At 33.3% G+C, this 23,723-nt stretch overlaps 3 protein-coding genes, 1 non-coding gene and 2 pseudogenes across 8 annotated transcripts; 3 read left to right on the top strand and 3 right to left on the bottom strand.

The window, feature by feature from the left end:
- The first annotated feature begins 120 nt into the window (after positions 1–120).
- LOC107929101 (carboxyl-terminal-processing peptidase 2, chloroplastic) lies at positions 121–4,037 on the top strand. 3 transcript variants are annotated; one of them, XM_016860433.2, is made up of 13 exons: positions 121–312; positions 612–972; positions 1,062–1,211; positions 1,497–1,579; positions 1,717–1,925; positions 2,071–2,139; positions 2,359–2,477; positions 2,786–2,861; positions 2,937–2,978; positions 3,066–3,174; positions 3,277–3,374; positions 3,472–3,565; positions 3,639–4,037. In XM_016860433.2, exons 1-13 carry the CDS (start codon positions 205–207, stop codon positions 3,762–3,764), a joined length of 1,644 nt encoding a protein of 547 aa, XP_016715922.2. In that variant the 5' UTR covers positions 121–204; the 3' UTR covers positions 3,765–4,037. The 3 variants fall into 3 exon arrangements, 2 of the variants coding, with proteins under 2 accessions (XP_016715922.2, XP_016715923.2); XR_001692754.2 differs by lacking the exon at positions 3,639–4,037 and having other exon boundaries at positions 127–312; positions 3,245–3,374; positions 3,472–3,571; XM_016860434.2 differs by lacking the exons at positions 2,359–2,477; positions 2,786–2,861 and having other exon boundaries at positions 127–312.
- Positions 4,038–4,383: 346 nt separating this feature from the next.
- Positions 4,384–4,465, top strand: TRNAS-AGA (transfer RNA serine (anticodon AGA)). Its single transcript has one exon. It is a non-coding gene; the product is annotated as a tRNA-Ser (tRNA).
- A 187-nt stretch (positions 4,466–4,652) lies between these two features.
- On the top strand, positions 4,653–6,718 carry LOC121221045 (pentatricopeptide repeat-containing protein At1g12300, mitochondrial-like; annotated as a pseudogene).
- Positions 6,719–6,727: 9 nt separating this feature from the next.
- LOC121221044 (cryptochrome-1) lies at positions 6,728–9,959 on the bottom strand. 2 transcript variants are annotated; one of them, XM_041101390.1, is made up of 4 exons: positions 9,069–9,959; positions 8,747–8,968; positions 7,850–8,562; positions 6,728–7,684 (listed from the first exon to the last, which is right to left on the bottom strand). In XM_041101390.1, the coding sequence occupies exons 1-4, from the start codon at positions 9,379–9,381 to the stop codon at positions 6,998–7,000; spliced, it is 1,935 nt and encodes a 644-aa protein (XP_040957324.1). In that variant the 5' UTR covers positions 9,382–9,959; the 3' UTR covers positions 6,728–6,997. The 2 variants fall into 2 exon arrangements, with proteins under 2 accessions (XP_040957324.1, XP_040957325.1); XM_041101391.1 differs by having other exon boundaries at positions 7,850–8,556; positions 9,069–9,931.
- Positions 9,960–11,081: 1,122 nt separating this feature from the next.
- Positions 11,082–13,809, bottom strand: LOC107928999 (actin-depolymerizing factor). The gene is made up of 3 exons (XM_016860316.2): positions 13,546–13,809; positions 12,095–12,360; positions 11,082–11,449 (listed from the first exon to the last, which is right to left on the bottom strand). The coding sequence occupies exons 1-3, from the start codon at positions 13,558–13,560 to the stop codon at positions 11,299–11,301; spliced, it is 432 nt and encodes a 143-aa protein (XP_016715805.1). The 5' UTR covers positions 13,561–13,809; the 3' UTR covers positions 11,082–11,298.
- Positions 13,810–19,625: 5,816 nt separating this feature from the next.
- On the bottom strand, positions 19,626–20,747 carry LOC121221043 (uncharacterized; annotated as a pseudogene). The gene has a single exon (XR_005918336.1). The product of XR_005918336.1 is annotated as an uncharacterized protein (transcript).
- Positions 20,748–23,723: the final 2,976 nt, after the last annotated feature.

Raw genomic sequence — 23,723 nt, 5'->3', positions numbered from 1 at the left:
AATTAGAAATCCAAACCTATGCCCAGCCCAGAGCAGGTCGGGCCTCCCAGTGCAAAATGTAATATACCTGGGCCCATTTCATGTCTTGGAAAAACAAAGAGGAAGTGTTCAGCCCACTTTCGTTTATCCTCAAAGAATAACCCGATAAGGGAGGACCGAAATGAAAAGCGAAGAAAGGAGTGAAATTTGTGGGGCTGTGTGTCCATGGAAGTGCTAGCAAGCTCCTCTGCATCTTCTACATACCCTCTTTTCACTTTAGATAACCCCAACAAACCATTTTCTTTCACATTCAACCCCATCATCATTTCTCAGGTAATGTTTTTAATCTTTTACTTGATTTATCAAGGTTTTGCATGGGAATGATTGCATTTTTTTATCGTAATTTAGATGTTCATAGGTTGAGAAATGAGCTTTTATGGCTGGTTTTTTTTTTTTTTAAGTTTGGGATGGTTTTAAACTGGGTTTTGCTTATTTTTTTAATTAAATTTGGCAGTTTATGTTTTTCATGAATTTTATTGCTTGGAAATTATTTTTATTATATGAATGCCGATATTATAATTGTAATCAAAAGGCTATTATTAGTTTTAATTGTTTAAGTGTACCACTCACAGGTTCATCCATGGAAATCTTTTCCTGGTAAGAAGATTGAAGCTCGATTATTGTGTCGGATTTTGTGTAAACGGACGAATCTCGACAACTCTGGAAGTTGGCGCAGCAGTACTAATGCGATTTGCAAGCACAAGTTTGTGTTTCACGCACTCTGCAGACTGGATAAAAACTTTACATCTCAGTCTGGTTTATTTGCAATAAGGCATGGGCACCTACTTAGATCCTGGAATACAAGTAGTCATCAAAAGGTGATTAGTCATTCGCAAAAGATCAGAGAACATTTCTCGGTTGTTTTCGTTCGCTTAGTTGCTGCTATGTTGCTGGTTACTTCTGCTTCCGTTGCTCTAAGCAACACGCCCTCATGTAAGTTCTAGTTTACTTAAAGTAGTCTCGTGAACTGCAAGGGTTTCTTTTGTTTAGATATTTTGTACCGATTCCTTTTTATTTTACAGGGGCGCTTTCTGAAGAAAATCTCCTCTTTCTAGAGGCATGGAGAACGATAGACCGTGCATATATTGACAAAACTTTCAATGGACAAAGTTGGTTTCGTTACAGAGAAGATGCACTTCGAAATGAACCGATGAACAATAGAGAAGAGACATGTAAGTAGAATATAGTTTGCTGCAGCCAGATTTGTATGCATACGTAAAAATGGACTGCAACCAGCTTAATATGCATCTTTGTGTTTTATCAGTTCATATCTCATATGAGTTCGTAAATGTCAACCCAATGATTCTTTCAATCTTGTAGTTGTTGTGTTAGGAAACGTTATGTTCATCTGCTTGTTGCATTTTACATTTGTGTTTGAATCGTTTGTGAAGGTTAAATATTATTACCTTGTAATCTCCATTCCCACTCTTAAGTTCGATTTGCATGTTTCCTTGCAGACATGGCTATAAGAAAGATGCTCGCAACACTGAATGATCCTTTCACTAGGTTTCTAGAGCCCGAGAAGTTCAAGAGTTTGCGGGTATGGGGCTGTTTTTTTCTCTCATATCTTCACTAACTAAATTCTAGCCTGAATAACACGGTAGCTATTATTCAGCATTGAAATATTTTCATTGGTATCAGTTTCCATAAAATATGGTATATTTTCTCTGAAGGCAGTCGGGTACTCAAGGGGCTCTTACAGGTGTAGGGCTATCGATTGGTTACCCAACAGAATCTGAAGGATCACGAACTGGGCTCGTTGTTATTTCAGCTACTCCCGGAGGCCCCGCAAATCAGGCCGGCATTTCATCTGGCGATATTATCTTGGAAATAGATAATGCAAGCACGGAAAGCGTGGGCATCTATGAGGCAGCAGAGAGATTGCAGTAAGCGTGTTACTCTCGGGGAAGATATATCTATTCAGCAGAGCCATATAGAGATCTTTCATTCCATTTTCTTTGCTAATGTGTCGATTTATACATTCTTTTTCAGTTATTTACTGTTATGCTCATCTTTTTGACTAAACTACAGGGGACCAGAAGGAAGTTCCGTGGAATTAACAGTTCAAACTGGACCTGAAATAAAGCACTTAACTCTCACGTAAGTTAAGTGTTTCATTTGAATATCTTATGATGTATTTGAACTTGATATATTAGTAATTCTACCGATATTAATCAATTCAGCATTCAAAAATACGCTATTGTTATTATGCATTCCAAGTTAGGTGAGCTAAAATACGAGAATATGTATTCTGTCATTTTTTATACCTCTTTTGTGAGAGATTTAAGATTGACCCATTTTGCAATTGCAACTTTCTAGGCGAGCAAAGATTTCACTAAATCCTGTAAAATCAAGGCTATGCGAAGTTCCTGGTTCGGAAAAGAACTACCCAAAAATCGGTTATATTAAGCTAACATCATTCAACCAAAAGGCTTCCGGTAAATGGAGATATTGACTGCAAATACTCTTTCTTTTTGTCGAAGATTTGGACTAAGCCATGAAATCATATATCCTATAATTTCTTAGGAGTCCATTCACACGATAAACATTTGAATTTGTTTTCTTTGCATAAACAACCTCCTTTTGTTTTCTTCATCTTTTTGTGCATTTTTTTCACCTTTTTCTAGTTCGGTTGTGCCTCTTTTTAGCCTCGTTAGCATCTTTCCAAGGGGGACTTCTTGGAGATACCCTTCCCATCCTTCTCTAATACATAGGATATTATCCTAAAAATTGCATTTTACTGTAGCTGCTGTCAAGGAAGCGATCGATACTTTAAGGAGTAATAATGTTAATGCCTTTGTGTTGGACCTTCGTGATAATAGGTGATTAGCTTTCGACATGATCCGTTTTAAACTCGCCCTTAAGACAGGTTTTTCTAAAGATTAAATTTGCTGCAGCGGTGGGCTTTTCCCTGAAGGAATCGAAACCGCCAAGATCTGGTAAGTTAAAACCATTGAAATTAAAATTTTCTTTTATCCATGTCAAGTTCATAGCACAAGTTATCATCATTTGTTTTTGTGGAACAGGTTAGACAAAGGCGTGATTGTGTATATTTGTGATAATCGTGGTGTTCGAGATATATACGACACGGATGGAAGCTCAGCAATAGCAGCTTCAGAACCCCTAGCTGTACTGGTAAGCTCGGTTTAAACAAAAGGACTTCATTTTTTACTGTTACAATGTCAAATCTATTTCTGTATGTCAGATCATGGTTTCCGTTACCCGAATTTCCATTAGGTGAACAAGGGTACTGCAAGTGCAAGTGAAATTTTAGCTGGTGCATTGAAAGATAATAAGCGTGCAGTATTGTTCGGAGAACCGACATACGGGAAAGGGTAATTTACACTTCGTTTACTTTAGTTTATATACAAGCATATCATCTTCCTATATCCTTGTAGATCCTAACTAGAGTGATCCATTCCACACCTGCAGCAAGATCCAATCGGTTTTTCAGCTATCTGATGGCTCTGGATTGGCTGTTACCGTAGCTCGTTACGAGACACCTGCACACAATGATATCAACAAGGTTTATTTCTGATCTCTGTGCATCTCTCTCGCTCTTTCCCCATGACCCTTGTTTCATCTGTTCTTCCATGTAGGTTGGTGTGATCCCGGACCATCCTCTACCAAACTCATTTCCGAAGGATGATGACGGTTTTTGTGGCTGCCTTCAAGACCCTGCATCTGCTTGCTATGTTAATAATGTTCAGCTATTTAAAAGATAACAAATGCTTTCTGGGGAAGATCATTCTCTGTGCATTTGATTAAACATTCTTTGAAGGTTTAATTTAGTACAATTACTTTCGTTCTCGACTATGTTACATATGCTGGTCACCGGATAAGGGAAAAAGATCATCCGTGCCAAGATTTGAATTCGTACTTGTTACCGTGACATCTTTTAAGGATCGTTGTATAATCAACTGATTGAACCGAGTTTTCAGGTTTGTATAAATGTTTTACATTGTCTTGGTATTAGAAAGACATTCAATTGGTTGTGATTTGTATTTCTTTGCTTGAATGTTTTATCAATCACAAAAAGGAATTAGAGTTTTGAAACAAACATTAAGGGGGGAAAGAACAAAACAAAACATTGAAACATGGTAGGGCAATTTACAATCATGAAAAAGATTATAAAAAGTGAAAACTAATAAAAGAGAGTTCAATGCTTACTTGTTTGAGGAACAAGGAGATTGAACTGAAATGCCTGAAATTGTGAGACTTAACAGCCTACCAACAATCACCCACATGAAGGATGAAAAGAAATAGAGTGACCAACGTTAGAAAAGGAAATTCTAACCTTTTGGTGCCTTGGTATAAAGTTATATGGACAATATGACAAAAAGGGTGGGCGTGCCGGAGTGGTTATCGGGCATGACTAGAAATCATGTGGGCTTTGCCCGCGCAGGTTCGAATCCTGCCGCTCACGTTTTTTTTTTTTTAACGGTGGCCTTGTAGCCAATAAAGGTGATATTGTTTATTTACTCAAGCAATACATAAATTAAGTTGTTCTGGTAGTGCCGCCGTCGCCTCCATTTGTAGATTTCATTTCAAGCTCAGCTCTTGCTTTTACATTTTGCTCAATTTCGGGATATGGGTAAGCTTGATTCTGCATTACTTCTTCATTCCATTGTTAATGGTGGAAGGAACCTTTCTAGTTTCCACTATTCTTTTGCTCGTTATTTTAACACCGTTTCTAATCACATGGAAACTTTAAGTGAGAATTCGATGTCTTTTAGGCGAAACCCAAAAACTTATCATCGCTTCGATAATGTTGATGATGCTTTGACTTTGTTTAATGAGATGATTGAGCAGCACCCAAAGCGTTCCATTGTTGAATTCACTAAATTATTAGTAGCCCTTGTTAGAATGAGACATTATGCCACTGTTGTTTCTCCGTGTAGCCAAATGGAATTGTTGGGAGTTTCCCATAACGATTATTCTTTCAACATCTTGATTAATTGCTTTTGTCAACTTGGTGGAATTGATTCTGGGTTTTCTGTTTTGGTCAAAATGCTGAAGCTAGGTGTTAAACCTGATGTTGTTACTTTTTCCACTTTGATTAAAGGACTTTGTAATCTGAGTAAGATTTCTCAGGCGGTGAGTTTGTTTGATGAAATGATTGAAAAAGGATATCAACCTGATTTAATTGTTTACACTACAATACTGAATGGGTTGTGTTATACCAGGAATACTGATTGAGCTGTTAGGTTTCTAAGGATGATGGAAGAAAGAGGTTTTGAACCCGATATTGTAGCATATAGCACTGTCCTTAACTGTCTTTGTAAGAAGTGCTTGCTAAAGGAGGCTCATGATCTCTTCTTCGAAATGAGAAAGCAAGGCATTAAGCCTAATGTCATCACATACACTACATTGATCGATGCCCTTTGCAAGAAGGGAGTGGTTTCTAAAGCCAAAGATATCCTTGGCACAATGAAAAAGCAAGGCATTGAGCCTAATGTTGTCACATATAGTATATTGATTGACCCGCTTTGCAAGAAGGGAATGGTTTCTAAAGCTGAAGATATTGTTGGCACAATGACAAAGCAAGGCATTAAGCTTGATGTTGTCACAAATAGTATATTCATCGATGCTCTCTGCAAGAAGGGAATGGTTTCTAAAGCCGAAGGTATTGTTGGCAGAATGACAAAGCAAGGCATTGAGCCTAATGTTGTCACGTATAATACATTGATTGATGTGCTTTGCAAGGACAGGATGGTTTCTAAAGCTGAAGTTATTGTTGACACGATGAGAAAGCAAGGCATCGAGCCTGATGTTGTCACGTATAATACATTGATCAATGCACTTTGCAAGAAATGTTGGTTTCTAAAGCTGAAGTTATTGTTGGCATGATGAGAAAACAAGGTATTGAATTTGATGTTGTCACATACAACACTCTTATGCATGGTACGTGTCAATTAGGGAGAGTTTCAACTGCATGTGAACTTTGGAGAAAGATGCTTGCTTCTGGAAAAGTTCCAGATTTGGTGACCTATTCAATTTTGCTGGATGGTTTATGCAAAAGTGATGAACTTGAAGTGGCATTGAAAGTTTTTCAAGAAATGCAGAATAGCAGGTTGCAACTTGATATCATCTCTTATTCGATCCTAATTGATGGCCTGTGGAAAGCTATGCATATCGAAGTTGCAAAGGAATTATTTCTTCTACTCTCAGTCAGTGATCTAAAACCCAACTTTTACACATATTGCACAATGATTAATGGATTGTGTAAAGAGGGATTGCCAGATGAAGCATACCAGTTGTTTAAGAAAATGGGAGATGATGATTGTTTGCCTAATAGCTGTTGTTATAATGTAATGATCCAAGGATTTCTTCGAAACAATTATACCTCAAAGGCAACAGAACTTCTTACAGAAATGGTCGGTAAGGGCTTTTCTGCAGGTTTGTGCACTGCCACCTTATTTTTGGATCTCGTCTTATATGGTAAATCAATCTTGTCATGACTCTCACTTGTAAATTTGAATTAATTTGCTTATAAACAATTATACTGCTGTGACAAGAATTTCTGGAAATTAGAGTGAATCATAATGTCTATTTTCAGTTTAGTTGATGATGTACTTCAAAGATTAAGGATGAATGAAACAAATTTTATACACCGTTTTTCACTTCTCAGACCCATGGAAAAGCTATTCTGGGACATAATCTTTTTCATCTGAAGTCCAGCTTCGAATTTCATACAAATATAGTCTAAGTTTTGCTCATTTATTGCAGAAAACTACATATTGTTGTTGGTAATGGCTGATTAATATATCATCCCATGATTTGTAATGCTCATCTACATTAAAACACACTATTTCGACTTACATATCTATCTACTGTGAGCAAATTCAGTGACACCCTGGACTCTAAGTCGAAGGTTTAACTTTTGCAGGCTGCCTTAATCTGATGTATCAGACAGATAAACAGCAAGAACCACAATTATATCAAACTTTGCTTCTTCTTAATTACCATTCTTGCTTGATGTCTGTTCCAAATCGATCTTTTCTTGCCATGACTGCTTCATATCAGACAATTCACACTCCTGCATAGGCCTGCCATCGGACAAAGAACAAGACCGGGGAACAGAGAATGACATTCTGCTAATACTTTGCCTCTTCGATGCTGAAGACTCAGCTGTCGAGCATAAGTCTTCTTCTCCTCTAGAAGTCCCTGTTTGTTTGTTGTGATTATTCGATTTATCAGCAGGCAACCTTTCTTCTTCCACACATTTTGCTCTCTTCCTATGCAATGAACCATTATTGCCATTTTGAAATGATGGAACCCTTTGATCATTAGATGAATATGTTGGACAAGAAGAGTTCTCCTTTAGGATAACTTTTGGGATCGCGGAGGTTTCAATACCAATGGAATTGTCGAAAACCTCTTCGTTCATCCCATCTGAAGTTGCAGCCTTTGCAGCTGCTTCCATTTCCCACATTTTAAATATAGCTTCTCTCAGATGTTCTCTAGCTATATCGATATCTATTATGGGTTTCGGATAGTTCAACCCCAACTCCACACCTGCAGCTTTAAGCACGGTATGAGGTGCATCCCAAGGATGATGGATCCACTCGGTCGGCATCCTCGCTAGCTCCGGCAGCCATTGCCTTACATATTCACCTTCAGGGTCAAATTTGGAGCCTTGAATCTGTCTCCAAAAAATCAACTTAAAATGAGGTCCGAGATTATGAAGATAACATAAATTACAAGTTACCATGAATTATAGATTGTATGGCCTTGAAATGGAAGGTATTGGAATTACTTGCTGTAATCAGTATATGCAGTTAATAAGTTTTTTGGGAACTCGACGTACCTGTGGACTGTCTAATCGTTCTAGCTCGTGACCATCCGGTAAGCTCCCAGAGATGTACTGCCAACCAAGAATATCGCATTCTAAATCCGCATCCAAAAGTGTGTCCCAGAAGTACTTCATTCCCCATCTCCATGGAAGAAGAAGAAACTTCACTGCGAAACTCGAAACAATCACTCGTATTCTGTTGTGTATCCAACCAGTTGCCCAAAGCTCCCTCATTCCAGCATCCACCAACGGATATCCGGTCCGACCTTGTCTCCAAGCCTTAAAACGGTTCACATCAGCATTCCAAGGGAAATACTTCAAGTTGCTCAACAACGGTCTCTCATGAGTGAACGGAAAGTTGAAAGTAAGGTACCGGGAATATTCTCTAAGCCCGACAGCCTTCAGAAAAAGTGTCACACTCTCTTCCCCTTGAGAATTCTGTTCTCTTCGCCATAGTATCTGTTTCATCCTTGCACTCTGGAAAACTTTCCTCACACTTAGCTCCCCGAAATGAAGATACGGAGACAAAAGTGATGTGGAGTTGCCCCCAACCTTAAGCCTACTTCTTGAATAGTCGCATAGATTATGTTCAACAAACTCCGTTATAGCCTTATCGGCGCTGCCCCAACCTGGAGACCACGCTCTTCCTAACAATGCATTGCTAGCTTTTTCTGTTTCGTTTTCGAGGCCCAAATCTTCAATAGAGCACCTTTCTACTGTTCCTGTCACTGACAAGGAAAGAATACAGCAAACTAGTTACTCGTTTTGCAACATACAGGTGTATATATACATTTACATATAGTAATTTCTTCAAGGAAGATGAATGTTGTAAGAAGATTAGGATGATCTGGTGACCATTTAACATCATTTAGAACGAACCATACCCGATTACATGTTAGTGTTTAAAATTACCTGCAACTTGGACCAATCTCCATGGGGGAAGAAATGAAATGGGTTCCATTTGCATGTTCAAACACTTATCCCAATATGCATCGAAGGTCATAAAAGCTTGCCCTTTCTCATCATATATCTCCCATGGTTCATATAACAAATCTCCATTATAGCTTCGCACGGAAATCCCGGCCTCTGCAAGTTTCTCTTTGATGTTATGATCTCGAACAAGCGAAACCGGATCTGGGAAAGAACAGCAAAAACGTAAGACCAGGAACTGGAACTCGAAATAGTGTTCTAGAAGCATGTCAACAAACACCTATCAGAGGAATCAGAAACCTACCATAAAGATGGTTAAACACGAGTTTAGTCGCTCCGGTAGCTTTGATGCAATCTAAAAGAGCTGAAAGAGTACTATGGGTCTTAATCAGCACAAATTCAGCACCAAGAGACTTCAAAGACTGTTCCAAATGAGCAAGAGATTGCTTCAACCACCATCGCGATACTCGACCTGGATAGAACTGTTCTTCCTCTTTAGGACACCATATATAAACCGGGAAAACGCTGCCATCCCTAGCGGCGGCGGCTAAAGCAGGATTGTCATCAATTCTAAGATCTCTCCTGAACCAAACTATTGTCTTACTGCTACTACTCATGTTTTCCGGTGAGACCGAAGGGACCGAAGTGTTCGAATTCTTAAAAGAAACACCTATATCTTTCCTTCAATCCAAAACATGAACATCAACAAAGTTCTGAAAATCCCACTCACAAAACCCTGATTCTATGTATCCAGGATATTCAACCAAATCCCTAATTTCCACCAATCAAAACACCAAAAAGGTTTACAAAATATCACTAAAATCCATGACCTTTGATGCAGACCTCCATGAGCAACTAGCAGAACCTCTTTAATGGCATACAGTGAAAAAGCAGGACAGATTCAAGACAGCAAAAAGAAAGGAAAAGAAATAAGAGTTATCTCCAAACAAGGACAACTAAAAACACACAACACAGGGTTTTGTCTATCATTTAAGACAATCAAAGTAAATACCAAACTGAAATAAATTAATAGATAATTGAAGAAACACCCATTTTTTCCCCGTGAAGGTAGAAGCTTTAAAAGGTAAAATTTAGCAAAAACAGACAAGGTAAATTGATGATGTTTTTGTTCATTAGTTACAGTGCATTATTGTAGAATGACATTTTCCTTTGAACAAAGTGAATTTACCCAATGTCTTTATGCCAAAGGAGATACTTGTGGATCCCTGTATCTGTCAAGTTCACGTGGGGGACCCAATATAAATATATTGATAGTGGTGGGAGACATATCTTGTCTGCTTTGTGGATCCACTGTAAACTTCTTACAAGATACGGTTTTTTTTAAGTGTTAAAAAAAACAATATCGAATACTTGCAATAAAAATGAAAAATTCAAGATCTTTCGAGATGATCCTGCATTGAAAACATGCAGGTAGAGAGGAGCTTAAACATAAGTAAAAGTAATACAGAGTTTTTGTATTAAGAGTTGAATTATATTTTATTTATTTTATTTAAAAAAATTTAGTAAATTAGTTTCTATACATTAGATTAAAGAGTAAATTGTTCATTATATTAAAAATTCTATTCATTTCTATTATTAAAAACTAATATTACTAACATATAGGAACCAATTTTTAACAGTTGAAATGGATAAATTTTTAATAAAAATGATAAAATTACTCTTTAATCTAATGTATATAGATTAATTTATTTATTTTTTGAATTAATTCTTAGTATAGGTATCTTCATGATTCTTTTTATGGATTTTTTTTTCTTCAGTTCCTGCCATATTTATGATCATACTAGAAGCTAGGACAGTTGAGAATCTAAAACACCAATCTTAATTTTCCAACCCTTTTTTGTCATGACATGAAAAAAAAAACTTGCTTATTTGGCCTCTCACAATCAGATTTGCCATTAATGTCTGTATCATTGCCATTATTGTCAGTATCATTGCATGTGATCAACATTACATCTCCATTAGTAGAGTTGAGAAGTCAAGGTTGTGACAAATTTATCCCAAAGACCTGCAATAAATTAGGTTCTCCACCTAAACTTTTAGGCCATCTTTGTGGACTTTCAAGGCACAATTAGCTTTGGACCATCTGATATAATAATCTCAAAATTTATTTATTTGAAAGATGGTATCTATTTGATGCATAAATAACCTTTCTTTTTATTAGGTAGAATGGTTGTTTCCAACTAGCAGAACTCTACAAATAAAACAAATGCAGTGGAAATAATATCTGGTGAAGGATTTTGTGACTGAAGATTACTATACAAAAAATTAATAGCAAAAGGCTGATCATCATGACAAGTGATTGAAATGAAAATTTTCATTAATGAAGGGTCAAACTGTTCAATAATAACACATCCATTGTCACCTCAGAAGCATCATGTGGAATGAGGAGCATAAAGTCCCGACATGTTTTGAACACCCTGAGCTCCTAATCAGCCTTCCTAGTTGTTATTTAACAATAATTAAACACAGGAGTTTCCTAAGCATGCGGCATTGATGACGGGATTTCAACACTTTTAACTTGCACGCTCTCTAATCACCTCGAGATCCATCTCAGTTGGGTCAGTTGCCTGGATTTCGTAATGAATGCCCTCTAATTCCCTTATGAACCTTTCCTTGGATGTTGCATACAGCATCTTGGCACGGATCCTTGAAACAGACGGTGACCTGCAGAAGAACATAGAGAGACTCTTACAATTCCATAAAAGCATCAACTGTCGATGGCAAAGCGGATATAGTTGACTCAATATTGTATGATAAGCAAGTAATGCACCAGAAAACAGGACTATCAATACAGCATCATGTAATCATACACAACAATCTTTGCTCATGTTTAGAGTAAAAACCATCACCAAATCAACTCAACTCCAAAGTTTAATTTAACTAAATATCTTGCACCTTTGATGAAAATCCAATGCGAACATAGTTTAATTTTGGATGGAACCTGAAGACAAAACTTCATTCTCTAATGATGTATTCTTAAAGTCACATATAAACACAAGTGTAGCATGTCAAGCATGACTTGACATCCATGGATTCAATCATCACTAACATTTGTCCCTAATCATCCATAAATTGTAAGGGTTTACAATCTAGCAATCCTAAGACAAACCAATAGAATCATATCAACGAGACGTAAACGATCAAAACAACCAATTTTCAAACAATAAAGCAATTATGATACTTGGGAAAAGGATTATAATCTTTTTCCACCCATAATTGCATCCACTTTTAACGCAGTTGCACCATGCGATGAGGATAGTAACAGTGCTCACATAATTGACTTATTCTACAATCGAAAGAGACACTAACCATGCAATAAAAAAGATCTTGCTCTTCTGACAATTCTCAGAAGTCACAAAATCAAAGTCGTAAACTGCATAGCGGCAATCATTCTCAGGCAATGAAGCAGTGAAATCATCATAGTTCTCTGATGGACCTCCTGTTTTTTCAACAACTACCTCCTTTTTCTTCTCATCGATCTTAAAGATCACGTATCGAAACACCTTCTTTCTTTGCAGCTCCAGGTAAGTGCTTTTGCTGTGATCAGCCACTCCCATGCCAGATGGTGCATTTGTCTGAAAAACCAGAAACAAAAAGCTCAATCTTCAACACTTACTCCAACCAAATTGACTAATTATCAATCTTTTAATATTAATAACATAACCAAATTATGTTCAATGAACTATATAAGAACAGGTCCAATATACAAAAGCAAGTGATACACATGAAAAACTTTGGTAAAAGTACTATGGAGGCCCATATACTAAGAGTTGGATTGCCTTTTGCCTTCTCTATTCAGAAAATGGGCAAAGTGATCTTTGTACATTAGATCAAAGAGCAAACTAGTCCAGTGGTCCTCTTGTTTAAAATTTCATTTATTTTTAAGGTACATGTGGCACACCATATGTCACTGATTGGTTATTTCTGTTAGCCACACTAGTTTTTAACAGTACAATTGGATAAAATTTTTTACAGATATGACCAATTTGGTCTTTGATCTAATGTAGAGGGACTAATTTGTCCATTTTTTGAGTAGAGGGAGTAAAATGCAATTTGACTACTAATACAAAGGCGTCCATGGTACTTTTACCGAAAAACTTTCACAAATTTTAAGAATTTCATATGTCCAAGAACACAAAATTATATTCGTAAGTGCTATGCATGTTATATAGGATATGAGGATGATGCAATGCAAATACAATTTCAAGTTCATAAGTAACAAACCAATAAATAATATACTTCAAAAGCCTAATCCTGCTTCAAGTCTCAAAGGTTCATTAATTTACAATGAGATACAGTGCTACCATACCATTAGGGATGAAAATGCACAAAAAAGAAGAGACAATTTACTTCAAATTAGCTTATCCTACAATAAAAAAGCACTTCTTTTCATTTCTTCAAGCGAGGTTCTTGAAATAACTTCACTTCAACTAAGCTTGACTTGCTTAACATTCTCATTGATTCTAATTATTGAAACTGTATATATATATATATATCCATTATTTCTTGACCCAAAATTGGAAAAAGAAAAAATAAACAGCTAAAACTAAAAGCTAAGATATAACTAGCTATTTACAGATTGAATCTAACCAAAAAAAAAAAAACACACTACCTATATACCCATATAATAAAAAACTTAACTTCTTTTAAGTTTTCAGCATGAAAAGAAAAAAAAACTAATATTAAGCCAAAATAAAGAGAATAAAAAATGAACCCAAACTAAATCAGACCTAAAAGAATCATGAGAAAGAGTAACTTACTCCTCTGGAAAACATAGCCGCTTGAAAAAATGAAGAAAGAAAATGGGGGACAATGAGAGAAAAAAACAATTGAAGAAATGAGCAAATTGAACAGAAAAATACTAGAAATAGCGAGCCACTAGAGAGGCAGGTTAAAGAAAACGAGAAAATTTTTGAGGGATAATATAATTTTTGGCCTGATAATTAAGTACACTTTAGTCATCGAAATTGGTAATTAGATCTATTTTAGTCCCTGAATTTAAATTCTATCAAGATTTAATGACTGGATCTTACAGACTGAAAACTAATCGATATAAGGCTCCAAACCAATAAGTTGAATTGAGTGACTTGGAAATTACTTGAAATTGATAAAAAATAAAAAATTGAGACAAAAGTCGATAGTTGAACCGATTTAATAAATTGTTTTTATTTATTTTTTAATTTTTTATGAATTTTTAATTATTTATTTAATTATTATTGGTCTCATGGTTGAATTGATTGAACTAAATAGATCGAGAATCGATGATTTAATTTGTTCAATTATTAGTTCAGTTATTAAAACACTTAATGTGACACTCTAATATTATACAATTTTCATATGAAAATTTATATAATTTTTTAAATTTTCAAGTTGTGATGTGACACAAATTCATTCATAGTGTCACCTTATCAAACTTTTATATTTTATAAGTTCAGGACTAAAATGCAGCTAATTATAAATTTCAGGGATAAATTATGTTATCCCAAATCTTAACAAAATATTTTGTACTTTTTATTGATTTTCTTTTTTAGATAAATCTGAGGGGAAAAAAACTCGTTCTTTGAGAGGAAAGAAAAGACTGCGTGGCATGGCATGGCATGACAACTCGTTTCTTTTCTGACATTGACAGCATCGTCATCCTGTCATTCTAACGTGGATTTTTCTTATTGATACTTTTTTGCCACGTCATTCCTGCTGGATATTTTAAATTATGTTAATTTAAATTGTGATGTTATTATATCTATTTAAAATTTGATTTTGGATTTTTTAAATATTGTATATAATTCCTTAGAAAAAAAAAAGTAATATTGTTTACAATAAGTCAACTTTTGTCAAGTTTATAATGTACAAATAAAGAGTTATAAATAATAAATAATAAATAATAAAATATTATTATTTTATTTTACAAAATGGTTTTATAAATAAAAATAAGAAAATAGAATGTGACTCTATATCTAAGGCTTAGTTTGGATAGTCAGTGTGTTTAGCTCTGGTGACGTTAAAAATAGTGGTGGCGGTGAGATTAGTTATTGTAGTAATGAGATTGGATACTGTAGCGGTGAGATTAGAAATAGCGGTGAAGTGTGTGTTTGGATTCAAATGTAACTGTAGCAGTGAAGTGAGAATGGAAAATGACTTTTAAGGATATCAGATTAGAATTGATATATATCAAAAGTTTTTTAAATTATTTTACTTTTATAAAATTATTAAAATATGTGAATTTATAAATTCATTTAATAAAATATTAAAATGTATCTTTTGATATTTTATTTATTATCCTATAAATTATCATATTTGTATTTATTTAAATGATAGTTATAACATTAAAACACCTTAATTGTTATTTACTTATTATCCTATAAATTATAATATTTATTAAATTATTATATAATATAAGTATTTATCCAACCTAGTCTAGAGATAAATTGCTTGGGCTTTTCAAACATTAAAAGGGAAAGAAAATGTTAAAAAAATAGAAAAGGCCATGGGTAAAATTAGAAAAAAAAGGACTGCGTTGAGTGCACTGAAGCAAAAACCATCAATGAGCAACTGAAGGTGCAGCACAGTGAGAATCAGTCCACTGGGCAACTGAAGGTATTATCCAAACACCTCATCAGTGATTGAACTAAAAAAGTGGTTCAAGCACATTGAAATGGAGCTAACTGGTCATCCAAATGAAGCCTTGTAATGACCCAAAATTCACGGGCATTGGAAAAGTATAATATTGGGCCTCCGTCTTGGTAAATTGAGTTCGAAAATAATTATTAAAAATATTTACGAGACTAGTTGTGTGTTTAATTAGGTTTTAGATAGGTGAATTTAGCTTAATTAAGAGTAATTAGCAAAAAAGATTAAATTACAATAGAAGTGAAAGTTTAATTATAGATTAAAGGAAAATAATAGGGACTAAATAGGAATTATGCCAATTGCCAAATTTGAGGGGCATAAGCATAAAATCTAAGATTTTTATGTGTAAAAATATATTATTAAAAATTATTAAAATTATTAATATTATTATTATATTGTGAAATAAATAAGATGGTGACAAATGTATGGTAACAATTTACACATGTGTCATGATAATGATTGTATAAATACACTTGTATTAAAATTATGTAATTACTTATTATATGAGAAAATATTATTATATTATATTATTAAAATATTACATTTATTAAATAATAAACAAAACATAAAATGAAAAAAAGAAGAAGAAAGAAACACAACAGAATAACAAACGAAACAGAGAAGAAACAGGGAAGAAAGAAAGAAAGAAAAATAAAAGAAGAAATTTAGGGTTTTCAAGATTCAATTTTAAATTGGTAAGTCAAATTAAGTCATTCTCTTGTAATTTTTGAGTTTTTATGAAACTAGAACAAAATACTATTAAGTATGTGCTGAAATTTTGGAAGATATTAGATTTTTAGACATTAAATTTTATTGAACAAAAAGATGAATTGGGGATTTAAATGAATGAAATTCAAGATAGAATAGATAAAGGGATTAAATTGTAAAGTAAGCTATAGGTTTTATGTTGTAGGGACTAAATTGAGGAAAATTCGAAATTAGTGAAATATGCTGAAAATTTAGTAGTTAAATTTGAGTTTGGATGAAATTTGAATAAAAATGAAGTGTGAATTGAATTAAAAAAGTAAGTAAACTTAGTTAAGATTAAATTGGGAATAAGGTAAGAATTGATTAGAAATTCAATTATTTATTTTAATTTAATGCTGTAATCAATAGCGAAAATTATTATTATTTTCGTAGCTAACATAGAACCCGAGGCATCGGCATCAAAAGGAAAGGAGAAAGCTATCGAGGACTAAAACGGGAGATTTACGGTTTGTATTACTATAATTTGAATTTATTTTTTTCAATTGTTAAATTTCAATTAAAGTACTTGGTAAGTGAAATTGAGGTGAGTATTAAAATATTGCATTGAATAAAAGTTAATGAAATTATGAATATGCGTGAATATATGAATTGCATATTGATTGGAAAGGTGAATCGAAATGAATTGAATCGAAGTGAAATTATCTGAACTGTGTATTGATTAAAAAGTGGAAAGTGAAATTGAATTGAATTGTGATTGAATCGAAAGTGAATTTGAAATAGAAAAATGATTTGAATACCCTATTAACTAGTCGGGCTGAGTCGAATATAGTTGGCATGCCATAGGATTGGAAGAGTTCAGGGATACTTCGACCTCGAGTCGATGAGACACTGGGTGTCACTATATTTCTTCGGATAGATTCGATGAGGTACTGGGTACCAACTTACTTCGGCTTGGCCGATGAGACACTGGGTGTCAACTTTACTTCGAACTATCCGATGAGGCACTGAGTGCCATTCTGGTGTGTTTGGTTGGATCCGTGTATCCGCCAAAGTCCGAGTCTTGTTAATAGGGGCAAATAAATGGAATAACAAAAATTGAATGAAAATGATCGACTTTATTCATGAAATGGAAAGTGAATTGAAATTGAGAAATGAGAATGAAAAGAATGAATCAAAGATTCATGAATAGATTTATGTTCAAATGAAATGTTATATGATATTAAATTGATGAATAGCCAAATTGAGTTGTTATTGTTGAGAAACGAAAGTTAAGAATAAATTCGGTTATTTATGAATTAATTGTTATATAATTTGACATGTTTATTTTTATTTTACTTAAATAATTTAAATTATAGTAATACAATTGAGTATGAAAGATTCAGCGTACGGTTGTTTCCGTGCGCAGGTCGATGGAAGTCAAAGGTTCTGGTTCAGCATCTAGATCAATCCCGACTTCAGCATAACTTCGGTGATTTATTTTTCCTTTTGGTAAATGTGGCATGTACTTAGGTCTTATTAAAGAGTCTTGTAAGTTTTAGTTGTAAAGAATTGGTTTCTAATGTTTGAATGATAAACGAAATATTAAGTTATAAAATGGTATGTTCGGTACTAAATTTGAAATGAGATGAACGAAGTTTATTAGTTAACTTTTATAAAGTATTATGAATATTGTTGATCAATTTGATAAGTAAATGTTTGGGCATGATTTAAACATGTTTGAATGTGAAAATGTGTTGGTTTTTGTAAGGGAAGGTTAGATAATTATAAAGGGGTTATATTGATTTTTTTTTAAAAAAGAAATGAAATGAAATGAATGAAGTCAATTGGTAAAAAACATATGAATTTATGGTTATATTTTAATATGTTTGTCATTTATTTAAGAATTATTTGTAAATTATTTGATATGTCCGGTAATGCCTCGTAACCCTGTTCCGGCGACGGTTTGGGGTTAGAGGGTGTTACAAGCCTAAATCTCACATGTCGAATTAAAACAATTTTAATAGAAATATTATTATTTTTATCAAGTGGTGCAATCTGTTAAATTACTGGTTCAACTAATTCGAAGGTAGATTTAACAATAATTAATTAAAAAATAAAAATTATATAAAAGATTATAAAGCAATTCAATTATCGATTTTTATCTTAAATTTTAAATTTTTATCGGTTTCAATTAATTCATTTAAAAAACGGTTCAATTATTTTATCTGAATCAATATATTTATTAATTCTCGACTTAACTAATCCGATTCCAACAACTCTTCTAAAAAGTCTACATAGAATTATCATAAAGCAACAACAAAAAAGTTAAATGTCCATCTGTTTTAGATGGGTAGCTTTAACAATTGTAGATTAGTTTATTTTCTTTTTATATATAATAAAAAAATGCACTTTTATTAATTACAAAATTAAGAAATCAAAATTTAGCTCTAGAGTTTAATTAATTACTTAACACGTAATTATTAAACTATAGAAAATAATTGACGATGAAGAGAGAAAAAAGAAGAAGCGGACAATGAAGACCCCAGAGGTGAGAGGTGACTTGTTAACAGCATCAAACTCCCCCACATGGGATCTTCATAATATAAAATACATCTTTATTTTATGTTTCTCAAACAAACATTATGTTTTGCTTTGAAATGACTCCATGCATCTTTCATGGAATCCATATGTTATGTCCAGCGAAGACAAACCATAAATAAAACAAGTGAGCTTTTTTTTTATATATATATAATAAAGCTATATATTTTTTAATTTCATCTTTTTATTTTACGATAATTGAACATTTAATTTCCTCATTTTAATTTGACCGAATTTGATTGTTATATCTTACAAAGATCGATAAGTTTGTTGACACCTAAAAGAGATGGTAAAGGTTAATAATGGTTTAAGGTTAGAATAATTGGAATGTGGTGGCAAGAGAGAATGAGAGATCGGAGAGTGTAAACTTTTAAAGGAGGATTTACTAATCAAAGTTAAGGGGCCTCTATAAAAGTAAAAAAATTGTAGTTTAGTCTCTTTAGAAATAATAAAATTATAAATTAATTCATGGTAAAATTTCACTTTACTCCCTTCAAAAATAATGGACTTAAAAGTTAGTATATTGTAAGTTGTATATATTTTAATTTCTTAAAATTTTATAATTTAATTTCGTCCTTAAAAAATTTCATTCATGTATTAGTTTCGAACTTTTTAAGATTGGATTGTTGTATTAAGAAAACAAATATGCATAACGTGCGAGTGGTTTTACGGAATGTGAATGTTAGGAGTGTGACCCGATTATAAGAGACCGTGTAATTTTACGTTTATGAAATTTTGTGTTGAATTGTGAGATGCAAGGAGTACTCGAAAGGACTTAAACTTGCTAGTATGTAAGATGAAATCTTTCAGTCAAAAAGTGTTAACCAGGAAATACGAGCAAAGCTCACGTGGCATAGGTATAACAAAGTTATTCTATTTTAGTAATCTAACTTAAAAACCAAAATAGATGAATAATAAATGTAAGAAATTAATAAAATTTGAATTTCCATTAATTTATCAGCAAATAACACAATCAAACCTTCATTGTGTACATCCCAAAGCCAAAAATTAACAACAATATATCAGACATCCCCTGTTACATATGTAAGAAAGACAAAGAAACAAAGAACACAAACTTTAATCCAGTCTATACAAATATCAAATTCAAAAACCCAAACCCTGTTTTAATCAACCATGGAAGAACACATGCAGTAACCAAAAAAACCTGCTAAGAACTTCACCATGTCTTGCATTTAAGAACACAACAACAAAATGATGATAAAGATTCAAGCACTTCGAGCCAACATCTCTTGAAAATCAAGGTCACTTCGTTCCTTCTCAAGCTTCCTTTCTTCACGAAACTTATATATAAACTCATCAGCTCGTTCATCAACTCCCTTAAATGCGGTGATCTCGCAACCACCGCTTTCCATGCATCTTCGATACTATAAACACCGCTCTCTTCCGCTACTTCTTCATTTCGTCTGCTCGTCTCCGCCACCGCCTCCGGTTGTTGTTCCATGCGCTGCTCACCGTAAAGCTGGTCTATGTATATAACTTTCCGATTATTCTTCACCTGGTTTCGGTAATGTTGGTAATGGTAAAGGTGGTCATACTCATGGTTAAACGGCCGACGACGCCCCCGGCCGGACGAGTGACGAAGGAACCGTTTCTTGAAAGGTGCAAAGAGATGAACCGAGCAGAACTCGATGACACGACGAGTCACCGTTTTGATCGAATTCGAAACGTCGAAGCTTTCGAGTTTCGATCTAACTTTAATGGTGAAGCTCTTCCAAGCCTTCTTGGCTGGTTTCAGCTTCTTTGCAAGGTTCAAAGGAGGCATATAGGTATATAGGGTATTGTTTTTTAGCTTTTGAAAAACGAAGCAATGATGGGGTTTTGATTGAAAACAAGATTTATGATTTTATTTTATCAATGGTTTAATAGATTATGAAGAAGAAGAAGAAGATTTGGTTCATCTTTGGTGTATATAATAAAATAATGGTGTTTATTTTTCTCTTATGGGGTGGCTTTTGAAATGGACTTGTCTTTTTGTGTGCTTTACATTTGCTGGAACACCACTTTTGAAAGTGTGGGAGACAAAGGGATTTAGTTGAGGGGAGGAGAGGTTACTTTACAATGGCATAATTGTATAGCCAAAATGGGATTTTCTAAGAACTTTCGGCAATTTTGGGGGGCCAAACTTAGGTCCTAAGTTTATGTGAAATGTTGGTTGAAAGCAATGTTTTTTTTTTGGGTTTAACTATGTTTAGTTTTTAATAATTTAAGCTAATTTTGTTTAAAGTTTTGATTAGAATTAATTACCACAATGGATGAATAATTAACTCAACTCTAATTAAAATAAACTATAAGAAAATTCATATGTTAATCTAATTAAATGGGTCTCAACCCTAGGATCTTATTATATTCTCACATCAACATAATACGTGATAGGTTATTAGATAGTTCATAGATGACTTTTTGTCAAAAACAATTCGTATATAACCCTCCTCAAGGAACCATCCATATCAACCATTTGTGTGGGATAGTCCGCAAGCGACCCTTTGCGAATCCTATCTAAGTTAGCCTAAATATAGTCTGCTACGCACCCTCGTAGGGACCAGTAAAACATAACAACCTCGTACAATCTCAATGATGAGAATGTCAAAGTAGGACTATATAGTATACTCTATGGCGATAACTGACTTATAATGGCCCTGACATCTGGCCAGCACGTACAACCTTGCAAAACATTGCATTGTCAACTATGTGACACTACAGGACAAGAGATGATCCTCCTATATAAACTTGAGTGCACGAGGGACCAATGATCAACACCTTCCGCTTTGAAAACCCTACATAGCAAGCTTAGCAATCCTCCTCCTTACTCTAGCTCTTTACTTATCACAGGTGAACCGACTTTTTTCTCTACTTTCATCTCATCCTTATTGATTACTTATATAAATAAATCTCAAAATTACCAGAATTTCAACTTTTTCATTAAATTAATGCTTCATTCGTAAATTCAAAAAAAAATCAATTAATAAGTTTATCAATAGAAATTTAAAAAGAAAATTACAACCACTGATAATAAATTTAGACTTTTTTTTTTTGGGTGTATGTGTCGAGCAAAAGTGATAGATATTGACTCCCACTAATTCTTTACTTGTTTAGTTGAATCCAACCTTTTAAGGATGGGCATGGTTAAGATAATGACTTAAATCTTATTGGATATTGACTATAAGGTTAGAGTATTAGATTACCTTGTAAATTTATTGGAATCTTATTTAGAAAAATATAGCCAAATTATAAATATGAAAATTCCATTTTAATTCAAAACACATGAATTATTTTAATTCCAAAAGGTTATGAGTTTGCTTTTAGTGAAATTTGAATTAATTGAAACATCTTGAATGGTGGATTCTGAAACTAGATTTTGGAACTTTAATAAGAATTTTTTTTTAAATTTAGGGTGTAATTATTCTTTTTTAAAATTTTTATAAGATTAATAAGAATATTTAAAAATTTAAATTTTATGGAAATTTAAAAGAGGTAAAATTCAATAAATCACCATCAAGGTCCGCCTATGAATTAAATTTACAAGGACTATCATAAAAGATAATTCAATTCATTATTTATAAATTTTATATTCAAACTCGATCGATTAAATCAAACGGATAGCCGACCCTTGAAATATTTGCTTGATTTTTTTTTCTTTAAATATAGTTATAGAAAATTTGAAATATCCAAAATGGAAGTTTCCCTCTGGTGGAAGCAATACGATTTAATAATAAATCATGGGTTATCCTCTTCCCAATTCATGGTAAAAAAGGGGGAAAGATTTAAGATTGTTTAATCATAGGGTTTAAAAATTGTTTATTATTTTAATCTTCTTCTTCTTTTTTTTTAATTATCTTTTCCAAACAATTAAGGATGAAAAGATCTCCAAAATCTATTGCCGCCGTAAGCCATTTTATCCAATCCCCAACCTCCCATTTTGTTTACAGCACTTGAAAAAGCCCCTCTAATTCACACAATTAGATAAACAAATAGATGAGTTCCAGACACAGTTGGTAAAAAACGAAAGTTTGGGGTTTATTGATTGTGTTTCAATTTAAATGGTATGAGTATATTACTGATATAAGAGAATGTTGATTTGAGTGCGTTATAATTTATAATGTATTATATTTTTATTTATAATTTAGATTTTATTTTGATTCATCGAATTTTGATTCGGATGATTTAATTTTTTTAATTTGCTTGTATTGATATTAATTTAATTTAATTTTACAATGGTTCAAACTTACATTTAGAGGTTAATTTTATTTAAATTTATTTGTTTATAATTAATTAAAATGTCCCACATATTGGTAGTTGTTGACCCTAAATACAAAATACATAAAATATCCAAATGTTAGGTTCTAATCAAGCAACGTCGGGGGGTTTTTTTGTCTCTCATTGATCAAGAATTATGAAAATCTTTAGTTACAAATGAATCAAAATTGTAAAGGGCAAGTGGTTACGAGTGGAGGAGGATAAAAGTATAATAAAAATTTCTGTATTAAAAGTTAAATTGCATTTGATTTATTTTATTAAAAAATAAGTGAATGGGTATTTATATTTTAGATCAAAGAGCAATCTAGTCTTTTCTATTAAAAAATTCATTCATTTCTATTATTAAAAACTGGCGTCGCTAATAGAATAACCAAACAATTATACATGGTGTGTCACGTGTTCCTTATTTCGACATACAATGCCCAATTTTTAATTGTAAAAATTGATGTAATTTTTAGGAAAATGACCAGTTTACTCTTTGATTTAAGAAGAAAAGACTAAGCGTGGGTTTGGATAGGTGGTGCGTTTACTTGCGGTTAGTATAAAAACAACGATGGCTGTGAGATTGGATATTGTAGCTTGAGACAAAAAGTAAGCTAAAGGCACCGCACTACCCATCTAAATCTACTCTAATTTACTCATTTTCTTAATAGATGGAGTAAAATACAATCTTACCCTTAATATAAGGACTTTTATGATAATTGAAAGTTGACCCTTGAGAGTTGAGGGTGGAACCTTCAATATTCCAAGT

This window comes from Gossypium hirsutum, chromosome D09 (assembly GCF_007990345.1).
Source record: "Gossypium hirsutum isolate 1008001.06 chromosome D09, Gossypium_hirsutum_v2.1, whole genome shotgun sequence".
In the NCBI taxonomy this organism is placed as follows: domain Eukaryota; kingdom Viridiplantae; phylum Streptophyta; class Magnoliopsida; order Malvales; family Malvaceae; genus Gossypium; species Gossypium hirsutum.
This window is presented reverse-complemented; position numbering and strand designations above follow the sequence as displayed.

Bases quoted from the DNA above. Each gene is read 5' to 3' on its own strand.
- LOC107928999 (XM_016860316.2), bottom strand. The intron at 11,450-12,094 runs GTTAGTGTCTCT...GTTCTTCTGCAG, and splicing joins AAGATCTTTTTTATTGCATG to GTCACCGTCTGTTTCAAGGA.
- LOC121221044 (XM_041101390.1), bottom strand. From the start codon at position 9,381: ATGAGTAGTAGCAGTAAGACAATAGTTTGGTTCAGGAGAGATCTTAGA. The intron at 8,969-9,068 runs GTAGGTTTCTGA...GTTCTTTCCCAG, and splicing joins CGTGTTTAACCATCTTTATG to ATCCGGTTTCGCTTGTTCGA. The intron at 7,685-7,849 runs GTACGTCGAGTT...TTTTGGAGACAG, and splicing joins AACGATTAGACAGTCCACAG to ATTCAAGGCTCCAAATTTGA.
- LOC107929101 (XM_016860433.2), top strand. From the start codon at position 205: ATGGAAGTGCTAGCAAGCTCCTCTGCATCTTCTACATACCCTCTTTTC. The intron at 1,580-1,716 runs GTATGGGGCTGT...CTCTGAAGGCAG, and splicing joins AGAAGTTCAAGAGTTTGCGG to TCGGGTACTCAAGGGGCTCT. The intron at 2,140-2,358 runs GTAAGTTAAGTG...GCAACTTTCTAG, and splicing joins ATAAAGCACTTAACTCTCAC to GCGAGCAAAGATTTCACTAA.